This window comes from Esox lucius, chromosome 7 (genome assembly GCF_011004845.1).
Source record: "Esox lucius isolate fEsoLuc1 chromosome 7, fEsoLuc1.pri, whole genome shotgun sequence".
Lineage (NCBI taxonomy): Eukaryota > Metazoa > Chordata > Actinopteri > Esociformes > Esocidae > Esox > Esox lucius.
Genome location: NC_047575.1, coordinates 39,418,197 through 39,442,500, shown reverse-complemented (window position 1 = coordinate 39,442,500; position 24,304 = coordinate 39,418,197). Strand labels below are relative to the sequence as shown.

The following is a 24,304-nucleotide window of genomic DNA, read 5'->3' as shown; positions in this document are numbered from 1 at the left end:
CCAGGTGTCCCATTACAAAGAAGAAAATGCCTCTTCATTCACACAACGCTCTCAATCCCAGTCCCGGGACACTACAAAACGTTATCGATCAGGCAGGGAGTACATTATGGAAGTGACGGGAAAAAAAGAACAATTAAACGTATGAATATTGCATCAATAAATCTTGATCGGGCTGATGGGTAGAGAAAGAGGGCATGACAAAAGAAAGAGAGCGAGTGAGAGACCGACCCAATGAACAAGAGAGAGGAAGGAAACCTCACATAGACAGAAAGAACATGGAAGAGAGAGTGCTTGTGAAATAGTGTGTCACTGGTTGTTTGGTCTCCTACCGCTTTCTGGTTGTATTTAATGGCCAGTTTGAGTCTGGCCAGGTCATTATTTTCCTCATCCTCCAGAAGATTGATGTCATCTTTGTAGTTGAGGATCATCTCCAATTCTCTGGAGCTCCTGGTCTGATCCAGAAGGTCTTTAGCGAACTGTTTACACTGCTCTGATAACTCCTCATACTCTGACTTAAACTCGTTCTCCACCTGGAAAACAGTAGTTACCCATTTATTAACAGATTATAACCCTTGTTATGAACCCTGTGTGAACTGTCTTTACCAAATGAGGCAGCTCAACACACTGTGATACTCATTACCCCTCACACAATCGATAAACTAAGTGACGGTAAGCATATTAACCAATCTGCAATTAGTCTAACGACCTGTCAGTCAGCCAGCCAGCCAGCCAGCCAATCAGCAGACCAAGTGATCAATAAACCAACCAATCAGCCAGTGTCACCTTGCTGAGCTCCTCCAGCTCCCAGCTGAGTCTGAATGCTGTGAGGAAGGGGTCTTCGCTGGAGAGGGCGATGAGGGAGGGGCTGGACAGGGCGCGGTAGATGTTGAGACGAGAACGGGAGTGACGGAGACTGTCCACATCGGAGCTGGACACACACTCCACGCAGTTACAACGCACCTGGAGACACGGGAACAAAATAGACTTCAGGATCAACAGTCAGTTACAACGTCACCTTACGACACGGTTACAAGTTAGAACGGATAATCTGGAGAGGTTTAAATACAGTGCTGTATTACCATTTGTATGGTAATATTCACTTCACTTTACTAGTATTATGGTTACAGTACTGTATTAGTAGTAATCTTACTACATTAATATACAAGTATCATGGTTGCAGTACTGTATTATCAATAGTATTTTTGTACCAGTGGTATTATTACAATAGAGTACTACTGGTAATATTATATTCCTACACTAGTGTTATGGTTAAAGTAAAGTATTACTGGTAATATTACTATTCTGCTGTACTAGTGTCGTGGTTTATGTACCTCGTGGGGCTGGGGTATAGCCACTCCCTTTTGCACCAGCAGTTTGATGACCTCATAGTTGTTAGTGTGAGCTGCCAGGATGATGGGCGTGATGTCAGGGGTGAAGTCAGAGAATTGCTTGTCCAATAGGATGGGAGGAACCTGGAGACAGGGCAGGCCGAAAAAAAGCAAGGGTCTGAGTAAGGACATGCAACACATTCAATTAGCCTTGTAAGCCCAGTAGCATAACTGACGCCTGAGGAACCCCTCACCACTCATCCACTGCTTTGTGACATGACTGCCTGTGACTGGGGCTCAAATCGGAGCACACATCAATTTTCTGACATGAATAACTGCCATCGTCTGGTTCCCGAAGAGGGCAGTTTAGTTCTTTGCCTGGAGATCGGGGACCATTTGTCTTTTTTTTTGTTCTGTCTGGTAGTGTGGCAGGTCTAAAATCTTCTGTAAAATATGTAAAGTGTTCCCTCTCCTTTCTCTCATTTTTATCAATTCCCGTCCTGACCAAATCTCTACAACCAATCACTGCTTCTGTCATCTTGCTGAACCCAGAACAAAACTCTTGTTCGATTAAGTCCTGCGTTAAGAGATCGGAACCTCAAGCCCTCAATCTTTGAACATTATCAGCCAGTGTACGACCCCCCCCCCCGCCCCCCTCCCCCCCAACGTACCACCCGTAGAAGTGATGACTTGTCCTAAGCACCATAATAATGCTACATGTAAACTCACGCACAATGGTTTTTTTCCTTTACAGGTCTACGGAACCACCTATGTTTATATAGTTAGTGCACCAGAGATTACTGCCTCCACCTTCCTGCAGGAGTGGGACACAAAGCTCTCTCTGCAGTAAGTCAAGCAGAACTGACAGGGATTTGTACAACACAGAGTTGTTAGGTTGCCACTGGAGTTGCATGGGCACTACCGTCTCTCCATCGATCCGTGGAGCTCCGAGACCCTCAGGGTTTACAAAAGGGCCAAGCAGGCTGGAGGAATCAATCCCAGAACCTTGAGAGAGGCAGCTACTCTAAAACCAAACTAGCATCAGCTCTATTCACCCTGGTTGAAAGAGGTGAGCACGAATGGTAAGAGGGAACTATTTCAGGCCAGTTCCAGGTCGCACAGTGGCAGACATGCGATTGGGGATTCTTCTGAAATAGTTACCTGTTCCCAGTTGCACAGCGCCAGACACAAGAACTATCAGAGGTGCATTCAAAAGTTCACAAACGTTCGCTAACTTAAGCTAACATATTCCATTTGTATTGTGTTCATTTAATACTTTTGTCAAGTGTTAGACCTGACTATTCGCGAATGTTATCTAACATATTCTAGTTGCAATGCTGTTGTTTATTTTATTCCATCTAGTAGCAATACCAAACCAATTGCTGTTTAATCACTGTTACTAAAATGTCACAGTAATGAAGAAATAAACCTGTAGCTGTTTGATGTTCCATTTTAGAATGTTCCATTCAAATAGTTGACCTGAAATGGTTACTAAGCAACATGCTCACAACATGTTTACCTGACCCCAGGACGCAGTCCAGTGAATCTCCTATTCTTGTATACACCTCCCCCGACATTTCATACATGTCCTGTGTACAGGCTCACCCCATTGCATGGGTAACATACTGTGAGCGAGATGTGTGCTTATTCCAACCCACTGAAACACCTTTGCGCACGTCTGTTTGGATCCACAGTGGCTAGCCCCATAGCGACAGCTCGTCTTCCTGGGATACGACGGCCAACAAACAAGACGTTGCATGAGGATCAAATGTTAAAATTGAAATACAGATGTAACAGCCACAGCTCCCTAATGGCGACCAGGGTTCAGTCCTTGTCTACGACCTTCACCTTCACCTCACCTGTATCCCTGTAATTCCCACAGACAATAGAAGCATTGCGAACAACAAAAAAAACACTATATAAGTCTCCTCTAGGAAGGAGTGTGAGTCCTTTCTCCTATAACAAATGCATGCCACCTTAATGAAAATGTTCTACATGTAGAACTTACAAAAATACAAATTGGATGTGCATGTGTGACAGCGTGTGTGTGTTAATTTGAATATGAGTCTGTGCACGTGCCTGATGAGCAAACTGGGATTTTAAGTGTTTCTCTGCTCTTGATTTATTCAGACCCTTTTATCAGATCTCAGGGAGAGAGGGATGGTGAGGGAGAGTGTTGAGGGGGAGAGATTGGACATTTAATAACCAGATGAAGGCGGTTGTCTTTTACGTTTCGGTTAGGACTGGAGAAATATGGAAAGGTGACAGGAGGTGGGCTTCCTATAGAAGGCGATGAAGATTCTGAGACTTTCATTGAGCTGTTAGTTGTGGAAGCGGTGGCTGGGTGTCGCCTGTTGCTTAACAGAAGTGTTCAGGATGCAACAGTAATTCCCAACCTAGGGGTTACCATTTAAATATGGGGTCGCAAGAGGAACTCAGAAATACAAAATGCTCAGTAAACAGAATCAGTTACGTCTGTATCTGCAGTAGCCACTTGAAGTGTGTGTTTTAAACACTTCCTTCAAATGTGGCTCCCCATTTTATGGTTTATGCTGGAAAATATTGTTTATTTTTCTTCGTTTTTTTTATAATTTATTTGTTTCATATTGAAAATGGGTCACAAGAAAATTGGGAACCCCCAGGGTGAAAAGGTTAGGTGTAATAAATGAAGAAGTTGCAAAGGCATTTTTGTCAGCTGTGTTATTTCTGCTATTAGTACCCTCTGGAATCAGAGAACTAAATTAGCAACTTTTCATGAGCTAAAATGTTGTCACAAGGAAATGGATGCACAACGAGCCGTTAATGAAAAGGTAGGCCACTCACATCTCTGTGTTTTGCACCAGCACTGATTGTTGTATATGAATGGAGAGAGTGTGCGGTGAAGGAATGAAATTATGTTCATGTTAATTCATCTTGTTACTCATATTGAGGAGTGGAGACGAGATGCCTGCAATCGGCATTTTGTTGAAGACCATGACAGGCACAATGAAAGGGACAGTGAACAGGACTGTGAACAGGACAGTGAAAGGTACTGAACGGGACTGTAAACAGGACAGTGAAAGGGACTGTGAATGGGACTGTGAATGGGACTGTAAACAGGACAGTGAAAGGGACTGAACAGGACTGTAAACAGGACAGTGAAAGGGACTGAACGGGACTGTAAACAGGACAGTGAAAGGGACTGTGAATGGGACTGTGAATGGGACTGTAAACAGGACAGTGAAAGGGACTGAACAGGACTGTAAACAGGACAGTGAAAGGGACTGAACGGGACTGTGAACGGGACTGTAAACAGGACAGTGAAAGGGACTGTGAAAATGACTGAACGGGACTGTAAACAGGACAGTGAAAGGGACTGAATGGGACTTTAAACAGGACAGTGAAAGGGACTGTGAACAGGACTGTAAACAGGACAGTGAAAGGGACTGAACGGGGCTGTGAACAGGACAGTGAAAGGGACTGTGAATGGGACTGTGAATGGGACTGTAAACAGGACAGTGAAAGGGACTGTGAACGGGACTGTAAACAGGACAGTGAAAGCGACTGAACGGGACTGTGATCGGGACTGTAAACAGGACAGTGAAAGGGACTGTGAATGGGACTGTAAACAGGACAGTGAAAGGGACTGTGAACGGGACTGTAAACAGGACAGTGAAAGGGACTGTGAAAATGACTGAACGGGACTGTAAACAGGACAGTGAAAGGGACTGAATGGGACAGTGAATGGGACAGTGAACGGGACTGTAAACAGGACAGCGAAAGGGACTGAACGGGTCAGTGAACGGGACAGTGAAAGGGACTGAACGGGACAGTGAATGGGACAGGGAATGGGACTGTAAAAAGGAAAGTGAAAGGGACAGAACGGGTCAGTGAACGGGACAGTGAAAGGGACTGAACGGGACAGTGAACGGGACAGTGAACGGGACAGTGAACGGGACCGGGAATGGGACTGTAAACAGGACAGTGAAAATGACTGAATGGGACAGTGAATGGGACAGTGAACGGGACAGTGAATGGGACAGTGAATGGGACAGTGAACGGGACAGGGAATGGGACAGTGAATGGGACAGTGAACGGGACAGGGAATGGGACTGCATTGAGCGGAATATGAAAGGTGGGTTTGTCCTCTCGTCTTCTTGCTTCATCTGCAGTGGCGATCACGAATGAGATGCTTCTTAGGGGACAGAAAGGAGATGAACTGCCTGGAAGTTTAACATTTAAAAGAAAATAAAGGTGAGAGGCAGAACACAGCTTGTTTTGAAGATACATTTTGTGATGCCACTGACAGTGGAACAGTCAAAACTGTCATGTATGTGCCGATATGAGCAGTGTGTGGTCAAAACCAATTGCTTTCAAACTTAAAATATCATGGCTAACTGAGAAATTATAGTTATACACATATAAACAACACATTTGAAACCCAAAACAGGAGCTTTAATTGTTTGCAAGAAGGTAAGAAGGTAAGCCCATAACAATTGCAACACCAAGGGCCGGTTTCGCAGACACAGATTAAGCCTAGTCTAGGACTAAATACACAAGCTCAGTAGAAAACTCCATTGAGCTTGTTCTTTAATCCTAGACTAGTCTTAACCTGTGTCTGCGAAACAGACCCCAAGAGTTTACTTCTTTTGACCAAACCCATAAGAAATAGTGTTCTGACCAAACCCATAGGCAACAGAGTGTTTTGAAAAAACCCAATGGAAATAGAGTGTTTTGAACAAATCCATAGGAAATAGAGTGTTTTGAACAAACCCATAGGAAATAGTGTTCTGACCAAACCCATAGGAAATAGTGTTTTGACCAGAGACTGTAGGGAATAGAATCTACAACATAACTGTATAATCGGTTACAACCTGAAAAAATGTAATCTACATGCAATGCAATATGTATAGAATACTGTAAAATACTGAGACAAAATCTTGATAGATCTGGGCTGCCCCTCAACAGGCTACCCTCTACCCACTGTCTTCCCAGCGCATCACTTTGGACCAAGGCCCACAGGGAACCGTATTCAATTTGAGACGCAGTCCTGCAGTTGGTCTTCGGAACAGACGCCTGGGGTCCAAATCGTCCCCACTAGGCTGCTCTTCCCTCACAACAGAGGCAGGCCATCAGAAGTGATGCGGAGGACACATCGCTCAGACAGCCTGCTGAGCAACAGGACTTACATGGCCAATTTTAGCCGAATCCTGAAATGAATCGGTGAAATAATAAATCCCCCTGCAGACGACAACAGGAGCAGAGGGTAGCCCACTCTTCCGTTATCTCCTCTCTCCCTCTCTGTCTCTCTCCCCCTTGCTCTTTAGACTCCCTCTCTTTTTCTCCTCTCTCTCCCTTTATCTCCTCTCTCTCTGCCTCTTTCCCCCTCAATCTTTGCCTTCCTCTATTTGATCCTCTCTCTTCCTATTCTCTATTTCCCTCTATTTATCTGTGTGTGTCTCTCTCTTTCCCTGCTCACACTCTCTCTTTCTCGTTCACTCTATCTCTGCGTCTCCCTCCTCCTCCCTGAACTCTCTCTTTTTTCTCCCTGACACTATCACTGTCTTTTTCTCTCTCTCCGTGTCTTCTCTCCCTGCCTGTCTGTCTCTCTCCATGTCTTCTCTCCCTGCCTGTCTGTCTCTCTCCGTGTCTTCTCTCCCTGCCTGTCTGTCTCTCTCCGTGTCTTCTCGCCCTGCCTGTCTGTCTCTCCGTGTCTTCTCTCATTGTACTCTGTCTCTCTCTCCATGTCTTCTTACCCCACCTGTCTGTCTCTCTCTCTATGTCTTCTCACCCCACCTGTCTGTCTCTCTCTCTATGTCTTCTCACCCCACCTGTCTGTCTCTCTCTCTCCATGTCTTCTCTCCCTGTACTCTGAGGTCTCATCCAGCTGTGTGCCAGGGAAACAGCTGCTGTGTGACTGAGCACAACAGTCCGCTTCCGTGTCCCAAATTGCACCCTATCAAGTGCACTACATTTAACCAGATGCTGGTCTGAATTTATGCTCCGTTCAGGAAATAGGGCCTTGCGTGGGGGCAGAGTGGCTGGGTGGTGTACTGGACCATTAGGGTGGAGAAGCAGCTCCTCCCACCCTGCCTGGCCTCTTTAAATCTATGTGGGTGCATCCGCTGGCAATCTTTCTGTCACACACACACACGCACACACACACACTCATGCACACACTCATACACACACACACACGCTCATACACAAACACACGCACACACACACACACGCACACACACACACACACACACACTTCTCCCTGTCTGTCCCTCTGGCTCACTCACTTTGTTTTGCTTTTCTTACTGTCTCATAACAGAGCCTAGAGAACAGGCCCTAACAAGGGGACCACACTAAACACTATACACTCTATAGTCATCATCCTCTCTTAACATCATCCTAATTATAAACCGCATCATCCACTCCAGCCATTACTTGTCACCATCCTCTGAATGAGACATCATCCTCCTTCCCTTTGTGGTTACTAATTTGCTTTATCTGCACAATGTCAATTTTTTTTTCTTCTTTCTCTTGGTTTGCCTCTCTCCATCTGCCCCATCCCCCTCTCACCCACCTCCTCTTCATCTCTCTGCCCCAAGTCATCTCTCCTCTCTGGCTCTCTCTTCAGCTCTCTGCATCTCTTTCCTCTCTGTCTCCTTCTTTCATCTCATATCTCTCTGCCCCAAGTCATCTCTCCTCTCTGTCTTTCTCCTTTGTCTCCCTTATCTCTAGTCATTTCTCTTTCTCCGCTCTGTCTCTTTCATCTCTCCTCTTCGTCTCTCTGCCCCTAGTCATTTCTCTCTTTGTCTCTCCTCTTCTTCTCTCTGCCCCTAGTCATTTCTCTCTTTGTCTCTCCTCTTCGTCTCTCTGCCCCTAGTCATTTCTCTCTTTGTCTCTCCTCTTCGTCTCTCTGCCCCTAGTCACCTCTCCCCTCTCCGTCTCCCTCTCATTCTATTTCCAGCCAACTCTTTGTCTCTTTCTCCCTCCTTTCATTCTTTGCTCCTGTCCCTCATTCCTCGTTCTTTTTATCTTTTTTACATCCTTTTTCCTCACTGCTTGGAGACAATCATCACCCCTTTACCAGTGAGTCAATTTCTCTCTGTATTTAGCTCTGGAGCATCTGTGTATTCACATCTAAACAGCATAACAGCTATGTCCCTTGCTCACTGTGTGGCATAGAGGAAGAAGAAAAGAAAGAAAACAACATGGGAACCAGCGTCCCGCTGTGACCCTGAATGAAAAGCTGGAGGATGATGTGGGTGTACAAGAGGATCATTAGCATAATGTATTTCTGTGTGTGTGTGTGTGTGTGTGTGTGTGTGTGTGTGTGCGCTTCAGCATTAGCATATTGTATTGGTGGGTATTTTTGTTTTGATTAATTAATACCCATGCAAACACCGGTGGACCCAGAGCAGGTGTGACTAAAGTAGGAATGGAGAGAGGGAGGGAGAGAGTGCCATGGGGGAGAGAGTGCCATGGGGGAGAGAGTTGGCAGGGCCATAGAGATGGAGAGATGGAGAGATGGAGAGATGGAGAGAAAATTATGCGCATTTTCACAGGTACACCAATATGAGGTTATTGCTCAAAAGACTAATTAGTGTAATAAAAATAATTGGGATGTTGTTGAAAACAAAGCAATCCCTGGCCTACAGGAGCAATCCCTGGTCTATAGGAGGAATCACTGGCCTATAGGAGCAATTCCTGGCCTACAGGAGCAATCACTGGCCTATAAGAGGAATCCCTGGCCTATAGGAGCAATCCCTGGCCTATAGGAGGTATCCCTGGCTTATATGAGGAATCCCTGGCCTATAGGAGCAATCCCTGGCCTATAGGAGGTATCCCTGGCTTATATGAGGAATCCCTGGCCTATAGGAGGAATACCTGGCCTATAGGAGGAATACCTGGCCTATAGGAGGAATCCCTGGGCTTCAGCTTAGTCTACGGTGCCAAACCCAGGTTATAAACATACATACACAGAACACTTTGCACACTGAACACTACTCTGGTTCCCGCTGCAGGCCTTAAGCCCCTGACTCATTCCCAGACATCTCCACCTCAACGTGTATCGTGTCAAACTTGGCCTTGTGTCAGGAGACACAGTGTCAGGAGAAATGCCCTGTGCATTACCCACTGGCTTCATCTGCTTGATCTACCAGCCAATCCTATCCCACAACACCTACGCCCACAGCCAATCATCTCCCACAACAACTACCCCCACAGACCTCTTTGACAACTCTCTTAACTTCAGCGGCTGAACCAGCTGACTTGATAATGCTCTAACCCGGGGCAGAAGGCTGTTTTATTCAATAAAAATGTTTCATTGTGAAGTCATCTGAAAATGTTCATTGTGTTTCTACTTTAGCATGTGGCCTTGTTGAAGGACCACTGTGCTCAAGTAGCCTGTTAGCTTTCACTTTATTCTCATATTTTGACCCGTATGCAAACTGCACAACAGTTATATGCTACCAACTCAATTCTAAAATTAGAAACTCTGACTTGGTATAGAGACAACGACTAACATGTATATCAAATAATTATTACAAAACATTTAATGTTTTCACTTCGTCCATGCTACCTTTTTCCTTTTCTTCTCTAGCCTCTGTTAAAGTTCTTCCGCTGATCTCAGGGAAGCTTTACTCCTCCCTCCTCCACCCGCCTCCCCCTCCCATTCCTCCGTCCTCCTTCTCTGGGTCTGATTATGTCAACCGGTCCCCCACACAAAGTTCACCGGTCCCCCACACACAAAACAGTTTTTCCCTGCTGAGCCACTGCCACTTTCCACCCTGTAGAACCTCTCCTACTCCTGTCCCTCATCAACTCATCCCTGGGAATAGGTTGTGTCGCCTCTGACTTCAAGCATGACTAAGTTGCTAAATTAACCAACACTTGACCCAAGTGCCGGCCCAAACCTTTTGGGGGCCCTAAGCAAATTTAGATTTCGGGGCACCCTTTCCCTCATTGGCCCGGGGCCCTAAGCAACCGCTTATGCCTAGGGTCAACTCTGCTTGACCCCTCTGACCCTTTAAAAAACTGGAGTCCAATGTCCTTCTGTTCTAAAATGCCAGAGTGTTGTTTTTTCTGACAGACTGCAGTTGCCTCACTGAGAAGTAACCAGGCCTCAGTATGTGTCACTCTACTGTTCTGCTTCATGTCAGAGAGGCTCTTCTCACTGCCCAAGCTGACTCTTTCTCTCCTCTGATCTCATCTTCCTAGACCTGTCCGCTACGTTCAACACTGTGAACCATCAGATCTTTTCTCTAAGACCCTCTCAGACTCTGCACAGTCTTATTTTATATTTACATTTCTGTCGGTTGGCAGACTCCCTTTTCCAGAGTTAGTAATTCCTCTTAAGATAGCTAGGTGTGACAATCACACAGACCAGCAATTGTAAGAAGATTTGACAAAATAAATGAGCTATCAACAAAATCAGTGATAGAAAGAAGAAAAAAAGAAAAGTGCATGATTTTTTTAGAAAAAGTACATGGTCAGGGACTCTTTCCGTGTATTGTTTTTTTAATTTATTTTATAGTGGGACTTGGGAGCAATTGGAAAAGTTCAAACGGTACATTCATTCCAGTTTATGCACTATCCGTTTATCAGTTGAATACAATATGGATACTGTCTCTTATTTGGACATTCTGGTATACAAAGATTTCAGACCTTGGTGAATTGCAAGAAAACTATTTATATTTTTTATTATTCTAGTTATCGCCTGTGTTCTCAAATATAAACTCTTGATAACAGCTGGTTGCTTAGATTTAGAGAAATATGTAATATTGATGAAGAGTTTGATGAAAAAGCTCAAATTTTATGATATTGTTTTTTAAGTAATATTTATTATAATAAGAATTGCACCCTCAGAGCATGAAATGTCACATGGGAAAGCATACTGACACCTGAACCAGCTCTCCCTAATGAACAACATAGCGTTTGTGGCAACCTATCGACCAGGTGGTTAAATCTGCAATTAAAAAGCGTTGCCGTGTGTTAAAATATTAAACTGCAATGCTATGATCAAAGGAAATGTCTTTCTTCAACTACACACAGGAAGGAAAGAAACACACGTCGGTGACCCGATTTCCTGTAAAACAAGGTTTGTATGTAGACAGTATGGGCTAAAACAACAACTGTAAAGCAGGATCGAAATGTCAAGTCTATAAAAATGAGTGGATGCCGCAGTGTTTTCCATACGCTGATGAAGGCTGTCGTCGAAACACATCCGTTTGCTGTGACTTCTGCTGCCAATAATGGGTCGATGGATTTTGAAACTGTGTGGTTGATTAACCTGGCTCGTTTAAAATGTACACACCTACTTGCCTTACGTGGCTATGAATGTAAATGCAGATTGTATCTGTTTTCGAACTGGCCATCAAAAGATTTTTACTACAAACTTTTCAGTTGAGCTTAACTTTTCCTTTGTTCTGACATCCAACCAGAGACGTGCACTTATAAATGTATGTCCCCATCTGGGTGTCAGAAAAGGGAGGAAAAGAGTTGTCATCCGTGGAGCAATAGTAGAAGAGGCTGTGTGAGGATGTCACTCACATTTCTACCCGATTTCAAGCCTTTTATGAATGTGGCTTCGGTGTTGTTTGAAATATCTTATTCCAGTGGTTCCCAATCAGGGGTACTAGGACCCCTGGGGGTACTTGACCTCTCCATATGAGGTACTTGAAAACACACAACACCATAGACTTACTAGTGAAATTAACATGAAGGGGTACTTCAGGGTTACTCCAAGCAGAGCTAAATTCTGTCGGTGGCACGGGAACTAAAAAAATGGAACAAGTTATCCCATGTTTTGTTTGGCCCGAGAAACCAACAAATCTGTTGTAATTTGTATATATATGGCTGAGGGGAACGTGTACTTGAGTCTGAATCCCAACCGACTGTGTGAACGAGGCTTAGGTAAATAAACTCTTGGAGATTTCCCAACGCATGTGTCAACACTTACTGCTCCAAACACAACTGCTCTCCCAACCTCAATCTCATACCTCGATGAATTCAGACATGGCTGCTATTACCACAGGCTCACTAGCGGGCGCGCGCACACACAAACACGCACACACACACACCGGCCCCTCACCTGCATGCCGCCGCTGGACTTCTTGTGGTTGAGCAGCAGCTCCACAGCCCCCACCACCTCTTTCCGGATGGCGTGCAGGAGGGCGTCGCCCACGTAGACGTTGTAGCTGAGCAGCAGCTCGATGATCTCCAAGTTCTCGTTCTCGATGGCGATCAGGAGAGCCGTGCGGCCCAGCGGGTCGATACAGTTGATGTTGATCTTAAAGTAGATCTCAGCCTCCTGGGAACGCACAGCGCCAGGGTTTTAGGGAGATCCTGACCCCTAGGACGGCGTTAGCCAGACAAATCAGCTGTGAACTGTCGTTCATTAAACCGGAAGGCTGCCTGTGCGTACGGCGGGAGTGTTTTAACAAGTCGTTTCACACCCCAAACGAAAAAACTCTATCTGTTAATCGAATGCACTGACCGTCTGTTCGCCTGAACGTCTGTGCAGGCACACACACACACACACTTACAGTCTGCCGCCCCACACCCTCTCACGCCCCCCCACACACTAACTGACCCCATTGCTGGAAGACACGCACACATCCATCCATACCTCCAGAGCCTGTTTCACACTGGCATAGTCGCCTTTCTCCACGGTGGTGAGGTAGGCCTTCTCCAGGGGAGACAGCTCCGACTCTGACCGGACGATTCGCAGCGGTATGCGGTCCCGGTACGACGAGCTGTCTGTCCTCCTGTAGTACAACTGAGACATGGCGGCTCTCCTTGGCCGCTACAGCCGTGGCTTCACAGGCTGGGAGGAAGACGGGGGCTGCGGAGGAGATTTCAAGGAGGCGCAGAATTAGGAGATGGTCCAAGGAGGTGGAGAATAAGGAGGGTGTGAGTTATGGGAAACTCACACCCTACGGGGCATGTCTGAGAAGCTATGGGTAAAAGAAGTTGAGAGGGAGGGTGGCTTTATAAGTTGTGTTGCATATTGGCAATGAACAAAAGGAAAACTAGAGGATGGGAAAAAGAACGAGAATGGGAAAGACAGAGAAGCCAAACAACAAAACCAATCGCATTTCGGAAAGTTTTTTGGTGTGTAATGTTTAGCCTAACATTTCAGATTTTTTTTACATTTGTTTAACTTTTTATGAATTATTTAAATTGTATCTTTTTTTTCTTTTTTATTAATCCACTCCACCTGTTTTGGCAATTTAAACAAACTTTCCCCATGCTAATTAAGCCCATAAAGTATAAATGAAAATGAATGAAGATATAAATGTGTATTTACAGAGTGTTTTCTTGTATGTTGGGGGAGAGAAAGGAAGAGAGACATTTGAGACAGAGAGAGGAAACATCTTCCATATTTGTTCGGAGAAGCAGTGTGTGACAACCACAGCAGGACTGGTGACCTGTTGCCACGGCAAAAGGGCAACTAGCACAAACAATACTGTGAGCATAACGCATGTATTTATTTATTTATTTACCTTGCCCATCTCACTGGTAAATATTTGCACATTTTACATTGCTGTACATAGCCCAAAATACAGTGCTCAAAATGCCTTTATTCTATTATACTGTGTGTAATATCTACTTAAAATATTACATCCGTTTATTGTATTTTATCCTGCTGTAAAACCTTTTGGAATTTATACAAAAATAAATATTATTATTAAAATTATTTCCCAGGTGCTTTAGGAATATAAACAAATATTTATGATGCCAACAAAGCCCTTAAGTTGAATTGAAATTGAAAAACAGACAGAGAGTGAGAGGGGGAAGAAGAAACAGAGGGAGAGAGGGAGAGAGGGAGAGAGGGAGAGAGGGAGAGAGTAGCAATCTTCACAATAACATTGAAGATGTTGACTAAAATAGATGATTTCATGTCTCTTTACATCGAACATATTAGAAAATTCTATAACATTGTATTAAAAGCAAAGAAACTGCTAAAGTGCTTTGGTAGACTGTCACGTTTTTTTGTTAAGTAGCTGTCATGGTCAATTCATCCAGGGATTTTGCAGTGTTTGCCATTACTATCATTAATATAGTAATGGCTTCTTTTCATTTCTGCGTTTTGTTCTTATTGATGTTGGATCTCTTAAATTGCCAATCTAAGAGTACCGATCCAAGTAGGTCTTTAAGCATTTGGGGTTATTATTGTGCTGAAAGATAAAGTTTTTGCTTGTCAGCTGTGTCCCCAATGGTACATCATGATGAATCGGTTTCTATTATTAAGCATCCATAATTGTAACTATTTTGAGCAGATCCCCAACACTGTGGGCTGAAATGCAGCCCCCTGACCATGCCAGATCCACCACAATATCTCAGACAGGCATCCACCTACATCATGCCTACTCTCTTTTGAAATACTGCCATCTTTGTGAACCAAAAATATCAGATTTCTGCAATTGGTAGTCCCACCTTTGTATTCTGCATACTGCAATCTCTTCTGCTTGTTGCCTCTCTGCATGAAAGGTCTCTTAGCTGCAATGTGCTCTACGAGGAAGTGTGTTGTAAGATTTTTCATGGTCTGGTAGACTGGTGCCATATGACTCTGCCAGATGCTGAGCAAGCACTTAATTGGATTTCCTTCGATCTTCTACTGTATTTTGCAAACGGAGTATTTCGTCATCTTGCCAGAAGAAAGCCTCAAACTGTTTGACCATAGAATCCGGCTCCAACGAAGTTACAGAAACTCCAAGCAATGACAGTTGTGTATTGATAAGGTTCTCTGTGATTGAAAACATTGCAGATGCAAAAAGATGACATTTACAAAGCACGCTAGCCTCACACAAAATAACAGGACATATTGTAAGCACCTTTCAGAGGGTAATATATCCATTCCTCTGTAATCTTTGACAGAAAGCCTCTACGATCAGGAATACGTAAATGTCAGCGCCTGGAGTTTGTAACATATAATTGCAACTTTGATTGGAACCTTTCTCAACCATCATTATTCACGATCCGTTCAGGATGTTCAGTAATGGAAGTCTGCGGTCATTTATAACCAACGGAGAGCACATCAGGTATTCCATCTGTAGAGGGGATCTGTCACTCCAACACGTTCTCATCCACTCAGAGAACATTAAGATATTAACGTATTTGCGTCTAGAGAAACCTGGATTACATAAAATAGATTACTTAGCATTGGCACCGTTTTGGCTGCTGGTCTGAGACACAGTTCAGGTATTATTACATATTGGCGGGGTATCCTCAATGGATCCTCAAAATACGTCTTGGAATTTCCTAAAACAGATTTAAGGTAAGTGGGAAACTGGACTGCTCAGGAAAAGTCATGTTAGGTTGTTTAATCTGAGGTTATGTTTACAGTCAAGTCTTATTTCAGCAGTTAGGCACATTGATAACTCATGTACAGTGGGGAGAACAAGTATTTGATACACTGCAGATTTTGCAGGTTTTCCTACTTAAAAAGCATGTAGAAGTCTGCAATTCTATCATAGGTACTCTTCAACTGTGAGAGACGGAATCTAAAACAAAAATCCAGAAAATCACATTGTATGATTTTTATTTTTTTTATTTGCATTATATTGCATGACATAAGTATTTGATCACCTACCAACCAGTGAGAATTCCGGCTCTCACAGACCTGTTTGTTTTTCATTAAGAAGCCCTCCTGTTCTCCACTCATTACCTGTATTTACTGCACCTGTTTGAACTTGTTACCTGTATAAAAGACACCTGTCCACACACTCAATCAAACAGACTCCAACCTCTCCACAATGGCCAAGACCAGAGAGCTGTGTAAGGACATAAGGGATAAAATTGTAGACCTGCACAAGGCTGGGATGGGCTACAGGACAATAGGCAAGCAGCTTGGTGAGAAGGCAACAACTGTTGGCGCAATTATTAGAAAATGGAAGAAATTCAAGATGATGTTCAATCTCCCTCGGTCTGGGGCTCCATGCAAGATCTCACCTCGTGGGGCATCAATGATCATGAGGAAGGTGAGGGATCAGCCCAGAACTACACAGCAGGACCTGGTCAATGACCTGAAGAGAGCTGGGACCACAGTCTCCAAGATAACCATTAGTAACACACTATGCCGTCATGGATTAAAATCCTGCAGCGCACGCAAGGTGCCCCTGCTCAAGCCAGCGCATGTCCAGGCCCGTCGGAAGTTTGCCAATGACCATCTGGATGATCCAGAGGAGGAATGGGAGATGGTCATGTGGTCTGATGAGACAGGAATTGAGGTTTTTGGTCTAAACTCCACTCGCCGTGTTTGGAGGAAGAAGGATGAGTACAACCCCAAGAACACCATCCCAACCGTGAAGCATGGAGGTGGAAACATAATTGTTTGGGGATATTTTCTGCAAAGGGGACAGGACGACTGCACCTTATTGAGGGGAGGATGGATGGGGCCATGTATCGCGATATCTTGGCCAACAATCTCCTTCCCTCAGTAATAGCATTGAAGATGGGTCATGGCTGGGTCTTCCAGCATGACAACGACCTGAAACACATCTTAGGAGGGAGCTGAAAGTCTGTATTGCCCAGCAACCGCCCCGAAACCTGAAGGATCTGGAGAAGGTCTGTATGGAGGAGTGGGCCAAAATCCCTGCTGCAGTGTGTGCAAACCTGGTCAAGAACTACAGGAAACGTATGATCTCTGTAATTGCAAACAAAGGTTTCTGTACCAAATATTAAGTTATGCTTTTCTGATGTATCAAATACTTTGTCATGCAATACAATGCAAATTAACTACAAAAAAGTCATACAATGTGATTTTCTGGATTTTTGTTTTAGATCCCGTCACTCACAGTTGAAGATTCCCATATGATAAAAATTACAGACTTCTACATGCTTTGTAAGTGGGAAAACCTGCAAAATCGGCAGTGTATCAAATACGTGTTCTCCCCACTGTATGTGTTCATAGGGCTTCCACTTAAAATAAGGTTATATTATATGTTTAGAGCTTAGATATTTAAAGGTAATAGTTGGGATGCTCTACAAAATACTCTAGCAACCAACACTTGGTTTCCCCGCAGACATAAAAAATTATCAGAATTATTTGACACCGGACACTCTTTGTTGTCACTGCCGAAGCCGATAGAAGCGGTCAATCTTCTATTACTAGACTTCAAATTTACTCAAGGAAACATTTTCAGCACATGAACACCTGAAAAGAAGATCAAAACGAGTAGAAAATGTGCCAAGCACTAAAATGAACATCTCTAAGGATACAATAATTTTGGAATGCTGAGCGCTCAATTGGCTGAGTTCGCTGTCAGTCCCTGTAGGCGGTTTGCACAGCCCAAGCGGACTCGTATGCCTTCTGTTGTCATTCTTCTAGAACCACCCACTGCCTTCAATATTGTGAATCAGAAGATCCTCTCCTAACTGACGATGTCGAGACAATCTGTGATTGCTCCGGGGGCTCTCACTACTCGTTCCCTCATGATCAGTACTGTCATTCAGATGAGACACAACAGTTTTTTATCTACCCCAAAATGGCAACAAACACCTGCCAGGTACAAGAAAGTATCTATGCTTGATGTCGACCCACCGACAGAAGCGACACTTCAACAAGAGTGAGCTGCTCTTTTCCCAGCTGAAGACCTTCCTATCACAGTTGACAATGCGTTGTCCCTTTCCTTAAGTGCAAAGTACTTTGGTGTAATCCTGGACCACACCCTGTCATTGACTACAAACGTCATAGTGACGTCGAGTGTCCGGTCTTTTGTCATCTCCAGTCTGGACTAGTGAAATTCACTGTTGGTGTGGCTCTCAGCTTGCCCTATGGTAACTGAACTTTCAGGAACATATGGATGAAAAAAGACAATAGCCATTCAAACATTTTTGCAAAGAGATCAGAGAGCATGATTTAATGACTGCAATTAGAAAATGGCACTGGTGCCCATATATTTGTCTGCAAGTGTATAAATATATAGAGGCTAATCAATACAGCAGTGGTCCAAGTCTCACCTCAGAAAGCCTTGGAGGCATTTTCACCATATTGCTTATTCTACCATATCCATTATTTTCGTCTCCACCATTGCTATGAAGTCAGGGTCAGTTTGAAGAATACTTTTTTATTTTCCCAAACAAGGTGCATAACCTAGAAAGTGGGAGCAAAAATTGCTTCTTCAATATAAAAAAAAAGAAAGAAGAAATGGTGTGGAAGGTGAACTCATATGCCTTTGTGAATCAGTGAAAACAAGCTAAACAAGCATGATGCAACAAAAACAATTTACCCGTGGGTTGATTTATGTCCTTAATCGAATATGTAAACCCAGAGCTTGATAGATTTTGCGGAACCTCTCATTAGTTGTCACTGACAACAAATCCACAAACCCCGCCTACTTCTACAGTGTTTCATTTTAAAATATGATTTTAAACCTAACGCGGACCCAAATCCTTAACTAAAGAGGAGAAGGCTGTTACACTTCGGTCTAATGGCACCACTCTCATCTCAGGTCAAACACTTCGTAAGCCCCAGCAGGCTGAAGGGCCTTGACCAAAAATATTAGCTTCTGAGGTTTAACAACCTACACATTCTTCAAAGAGTTACCCCTTATCAGCCTCTGCTTAGTCGTGAGTGCAAGAAAAAGATGGGAGCATCGGCTTTCAGTGATACAGTATCTTCAACGTAACTTGAATACCAGACGTATTTAGAAAGGGAACCACTGCCCTATTGCATGGCCTCCCCATGGTCAGACATAGCCAAACTGTACCTCCAGGATCACATCATTCTAACTTTTCCCTTGGAGGTCTGGAGATATCTGTATTAGCCAAGCACTTTGATGGCAAACGTTTTGGGGGATTTTATAAGAACTCTCCCACACAAGCACATCAGTGATATTTTAGTTACTAGTTTCAGACCGGGCAGGATGCATTGTGTAGGGTTGTGTAATTCAACCACCTAGCTATTTTTAAATGAATGCAGCGACCATAAAGCAATCAGGATCAGACATCTAATCACTAAAATGTCAAAGTTTCCATTCATCTATTTGCCTGTACAGTAATCTGCCACAACAATATCCTCTAAAGTAAACTGCAACAATGTTATCGTGTACACTATTCTGCCACAACAATATCCTCTAAAGTAAACTGCAACAATGTTATCGTGTACACTATTCTGCCGCAACAATATCCTGTACAGTAAACTGCAACAATGTTGTGTACAGTAATCTACAACAACAATAATCTGTAATCTGTAACAACATTAGCCTGTACAGCAATCTGCAGAAATGTTAGCCAGTACAGTAATCTGCAAATGTGCAGTAATTTGTTTAAAGTTTGATCCTTATCAATTTTCACACTAATACACAGACCAAGACTATCCTTTTGGGGACATAATATTTAACCCTAAAATGTATGTTCCCCTTTCTCTAGCCCTACATTTAACCCTCATCCTAATCTCATCTAACCATAATTCTGACCTATTTATTTTATTTTATGGGGAGACCAGGGTCTCTCTTAGTTGAGAACTGTATTAGAGCAATGGAAACTCACAAAATAAAAAGACTTAAAACCGATCCATATTAGGAATAACAATCCCATTTTCCCGTAAAACAGTTTCTTAACAGATGTTTGAACTGGGTTATAGCCACCAGGGCCAGTAACTTAAGGTCTTTCTCCAGAACATTCTATGAGTGGGAAACATTGGGTATCTGTGAGGTCTTCCCGTCACTCCCGGTCCGATTCCTCCCTGCCACACTCTGCACCTGCCACCAGTCCACTTCCCAGCAGCATTTGTTTGGAAAGATAGTTAGGAGAGATAGTTAGGATATTTCTGCAGAACAGTCAAATAAACAAATACCAACCAAAGTCTGGCCCTTTGGCAAGTCTAGAATCCCAGCCAACAAAACTGAATAAAAGACAGTGGGGTGTGCAGAAGCTTGCAAAAAGAATAAAACGCAATGCAGCATGATAGACTAAGAGTTCTCAAAACAGTTGCTGAAGCATGCATATATAGTACATCACCATAATCTAGCACTGGGGTAAATTAGGTAAGAGCCAGCATGAGCTGAGCTCCAGCACATACGGTCAAAATAAGACCTAGGGGGAGATGAGCTCCAGTATATTTACAGTATATTAACATGTTAAACTGGTACTATTTTCACTGGTATGTTCTGACCTCTAACTCTGTGATCAGGTTATAGGTTGTTTCTATAAAATAAACCCATTTTAACCTTCCGTTTTTGCACAAATTCCATAAATCTTTACTGTACATTGTGGAATTCGTTGACAACAAAATGACATAACAATGGTCCATGGAAACCAAAATCTCCAACCGATTGAGGACTGGATTCAAACCAAAAATCTAAGAAAAACAATTGAAATCACAGGCCGTTCCAACTTGAATTTCATCAGGGCAACTCATAACGTGACTCAGTACTGTGTATGGCCCCACATGCCTGTATGCACTTCTGACAACATCTGGGCATGCTCCTGATGAGACGGTGGATGGTGTCCTGTTGGATCTCCTCCCAGACCTGGATCAGGGCATCAGTGAGCACCTGGACAGTCTGTGGTGCTACTTGGCAGTGTCAGATGCACTGATACATAACGTCCCAGAGGTTCTCAATTGGATTCAAGTCTGGGGAATGTGAGAGCCAGTCAATGGCATCAATGCCTTTATAATTCAGTAACTGCTTACACACTCTGGCCACCTGAGGCCGGGCATTGTCATGCCGCAGGGGGAACCCAGGACCCAATGCCCAGCGTAAGTTCTAATGATGGGTCTAAGGATTTCATCCCAATACCTAACTGCAGTCAGGGTACCGTTGGCTAGCACATGGAGGTCTGTGCGACACTCCAAGGGTATTCCTCCAAAGACCATCACTGACCCACTGCCAAACCAGTCATGCTGGATGATGTTGCAGTCAGTATAACATTCACCACGGCATCTCCAGACTCTTGGAGAAACTCTTGTGAACCTCCTCTTATCTGTGAAGAGAACAGGGCGCTAGTGGCGGACCTGCCAATTGTGGTGTTCTCTGGCCAGTGCCAATCAAGCTGCTCGATGATGGGTTGTGAGCACAGGTCCCACTAGAGGACGTCGGGCCCTCATGGAGTTTGGTCAGAGACATGCACACCATTAACATACTGGAGGCCATTTTGTAGGGCTATGCTGGTGCTCCTCCTCTTCCTCCTCGCACAAAGGAGCAGATACTGGTCCTGCTGTTGGGTTGATGCCCTTCTACGGCCCTGTCCAGCTCTCCTCTTGTAATGGCCCATCTCCTGGTATCTCCTCCATACTCTTGAGACTGTACTGGGAGACACAGCAAACCTTCTCGCGACAGCACTTATGGATGTGTCAACCTGAATGGGCTGCAGGTACCACCTCATGTCAAGGACACCAGCAATATAGAAGACACTGGTAAAACTAGAGAAGAATCAGTCAGGAAGCTTAAGGAGAGAGCAATAGTCTGTGGCCACCACCTGCAAAACAATTCCCCTTTTGGGGGTTGTCTTACTGTTGCCTCTCCAGTGCACCTGTTTTTACTTTCATTTACACAAAAACAGGTGACATTGATTCATAATTGCTTATGCTTCCTAGCTGGACAGATTGATATCCCTGAAGTTCAATTGGCCTGGTGTAATACTGTAATGATTTCGTGTTCCCTTATTTTTTGAGCAGTGTATTTTGTTTTACTTGCCCGTAATACTAACCCTAAATCTGCATGGGAATTGTGTAAACATTTTATATTAGTGTGCAAGTGCTGAAATGCTTGTGCTTGGGATGGAGCAGCTGCGTACTGTACTGTGTCAACAGCATATAAGTCAATTTCCTTTTCTCACAGAGGTACAGATGTCATATATAACATCTAGGCAAAGGACCAAAAATCTAACCCTGGGGAACTCCTTAGTGAACTGCAATACATTTAGATTCATAGCCACCTGTTACAACAGCCTGAGTTCTATCGCTAAAGTCGTTTTGAAACCACAAGACAGTATGCATTGACACTCCTAAGGAAGAGATTAACAAAAAAATATTGATTCACTGTTTTAAACACCTTTAACAGGTCAAAAAAGAGAGCAACACAACCTTATTAGTAATCCAATTATGCTATGGCAAGATGATTTGCCCCCAATGTAGCTGCAGTAAAAATACTAACCCTAACCTTAGCAACAACAACCTGACATTTAAGCAAAAAGTTAACCTAGGCATAATCTCCCTTCCCTAAACCTTACCGTAATGCCTAAACCTGAAGGTAACCCCAATTCAAAAATGATGCCGAACAGCATGTTTTTCACCCCTGAGAAAGAAATTGAATTTCCCCAAGTGTGGCCTGACCCAGACACACAAATACTGAGTTATTTTGATTAGAAGGATTGGATCTTTTTTTATATTGTTATTTAACCAAATAAGTGAACTAAGATTTGTTATTTCTTCATGGCAGTCTGGGATGTTTCAAGGATATGACCAGTTAAACCAAGTGACCCTATTAGAATAACCAATAACACATTAATAATTGGCATTTGAAGCCTATTTGATGTTGTGTAACCCCAAACGCAATCATTAATTGGCAAATGTCAGTGAGGCCTAAGCCAAAGACAAGCTGTCTTTGTAACTGACACAACAGCAACAAGGGATATGAAACCTTTACCATCTACAGAGCTACAGTTAACCATTCGAGGAACCATAGATATTGAATTTGATTAAAAAACGCTCCAAATAACCGCCAAAACGGGATTTGAAAGAGCAACCCAGCAGTTGAGGTACAGCGTTCACCGTGGCATGTGCTGTAAAGGTTAAGACCTCCCCATTCGTCAGTCGCATGATTACACCTGTAGAAGGCTGCAAACAGGTAAGCTAGAGTGACCCACATAATTCTGATTGGATGATCTAGACTGCTCAAAGAAAGCTTCAGATTCAAGAATATTGTATGTGGATGTATGACAAAATTACATTGAATTAGCAATTTCTTAAATTTAAGGATTGCGTTTCATCCAGTTAGTAACATTTAAATTAGAACCGTTTAACGATTTGCCAGCGCTAAATTAAAGGCCTATTGAAACGTTGATTTGTAAATTTGATTCCTATTAAAACATTCCGGAATGCGCCAGTGCGCTGTCCTCTCCATCAGTTATTTCTTCATCCAAAAATGATCTGCAAAACATTATTTTGACAGTGTGCGAAGTAAATAAAACATGCTATAACTCACATGCTGCCTTGGATTTCGAGGATATGACCATTGAACTCGAAGATTAAGGTGCGCATTTCCTTTCTAGGTTATTCCATGTTAATGGAATTCAACAACAGGTTTAAAAAACAAAAGTATCCATTCTTTTTTTAATGGTTGTATTCCGTGGCCAAAAGCCTAGGTGTGTATGCTGAATTAAAAACGCAGCCGATAACCATTATTTTTCATCTTCGAGTCGTAGAAGGTAAATTCTGTTGTTTTATCTCCAGAGTAGACTACTTTATTTCATTATTTCGTTGGAGTAGAGGGTATCCCCGAACACAACAGTTTTCTTCGCGATCTCCTCTCTCTCACTCTTTCACTCTCTCTCTCCTTCTCCCTCTCTCTCTCCTTCTCTCTATCTATATATCTTTCTGTCTGTATAGCTCTCCCCCTTCCCCAGAAAGAGATTGGCGAGGTAGCGCAGAATAATAAAGGACCCACTCAACACAGTATCGAAAGAGAGTCAAGCGAGCGCAGCGCGCAGATACAGACGGCGAAGTTTATTTCTTGCATGTAAAAAAAAAAAATATATTCTCAACATCAAATTGTTTGCCTCTCCGGTGGTGTTATCTTATCTCCGGTTTCCGTCTGTTTATTCACCCGCCCCTCTGCACCTGTTTTGGAGTCTAATAGCACGATGTCCTGAAACCCTGGTATGCACTCCGCTCTGGATGCGCACTGGTGCAGTCGTTGCGAACCGCGAACACATTGTGGCTTCGCGTCTGGACACGGCACACAGCCGCGCGAAGAAGACGCTCGTGCACACGTCGTTTATCTTTCAATCAATAATGACCTCATCTAATGGCAATGAAGGGACAGTTTGACTGG

General features: G+C 43.6%; 1 protein-coding gene across 1 annotated transcript in view; it reads right to left on the bottom strand.

Moving 5' to 3' along the window:
- LOC105011169 (short transient receptor potential channel 4) overlaps positions 1-24,102 on the bottom strand; it is a 45,698-nt gene extending 21,596 nt beyond the window's left edge. The window contains exons 1-6 of the mRNA XM_013134654.4: positions 23,456-24,102; positions 12,931-13,146; positions 12,394-12,612; positions 1,332-1,472; positions 784-960; positions 330-530 (exon numbers count right to left, since the gene is read on the bottom strand). Of these exons, the coding sequence (XP_012990108.2) occupies positions 330-530; positions 784-960; positions 1,332-1,472; positions 12,394-12,612; positions 12,931-13,089 (897 nt within the window). The 5' untranslated portion in view covers positions 13,090-13,146; positions 23,456-24,102. The remainder of the gene's footprint in view (positions 1-329; positions 531-783; positions 961-1,331; positions 1,473-12,393; positions 12,613-12,930; positions 13,147-23,455) is intronic.
- Positions 24,103-24,304: the final 202 nt, after the last annotated feature.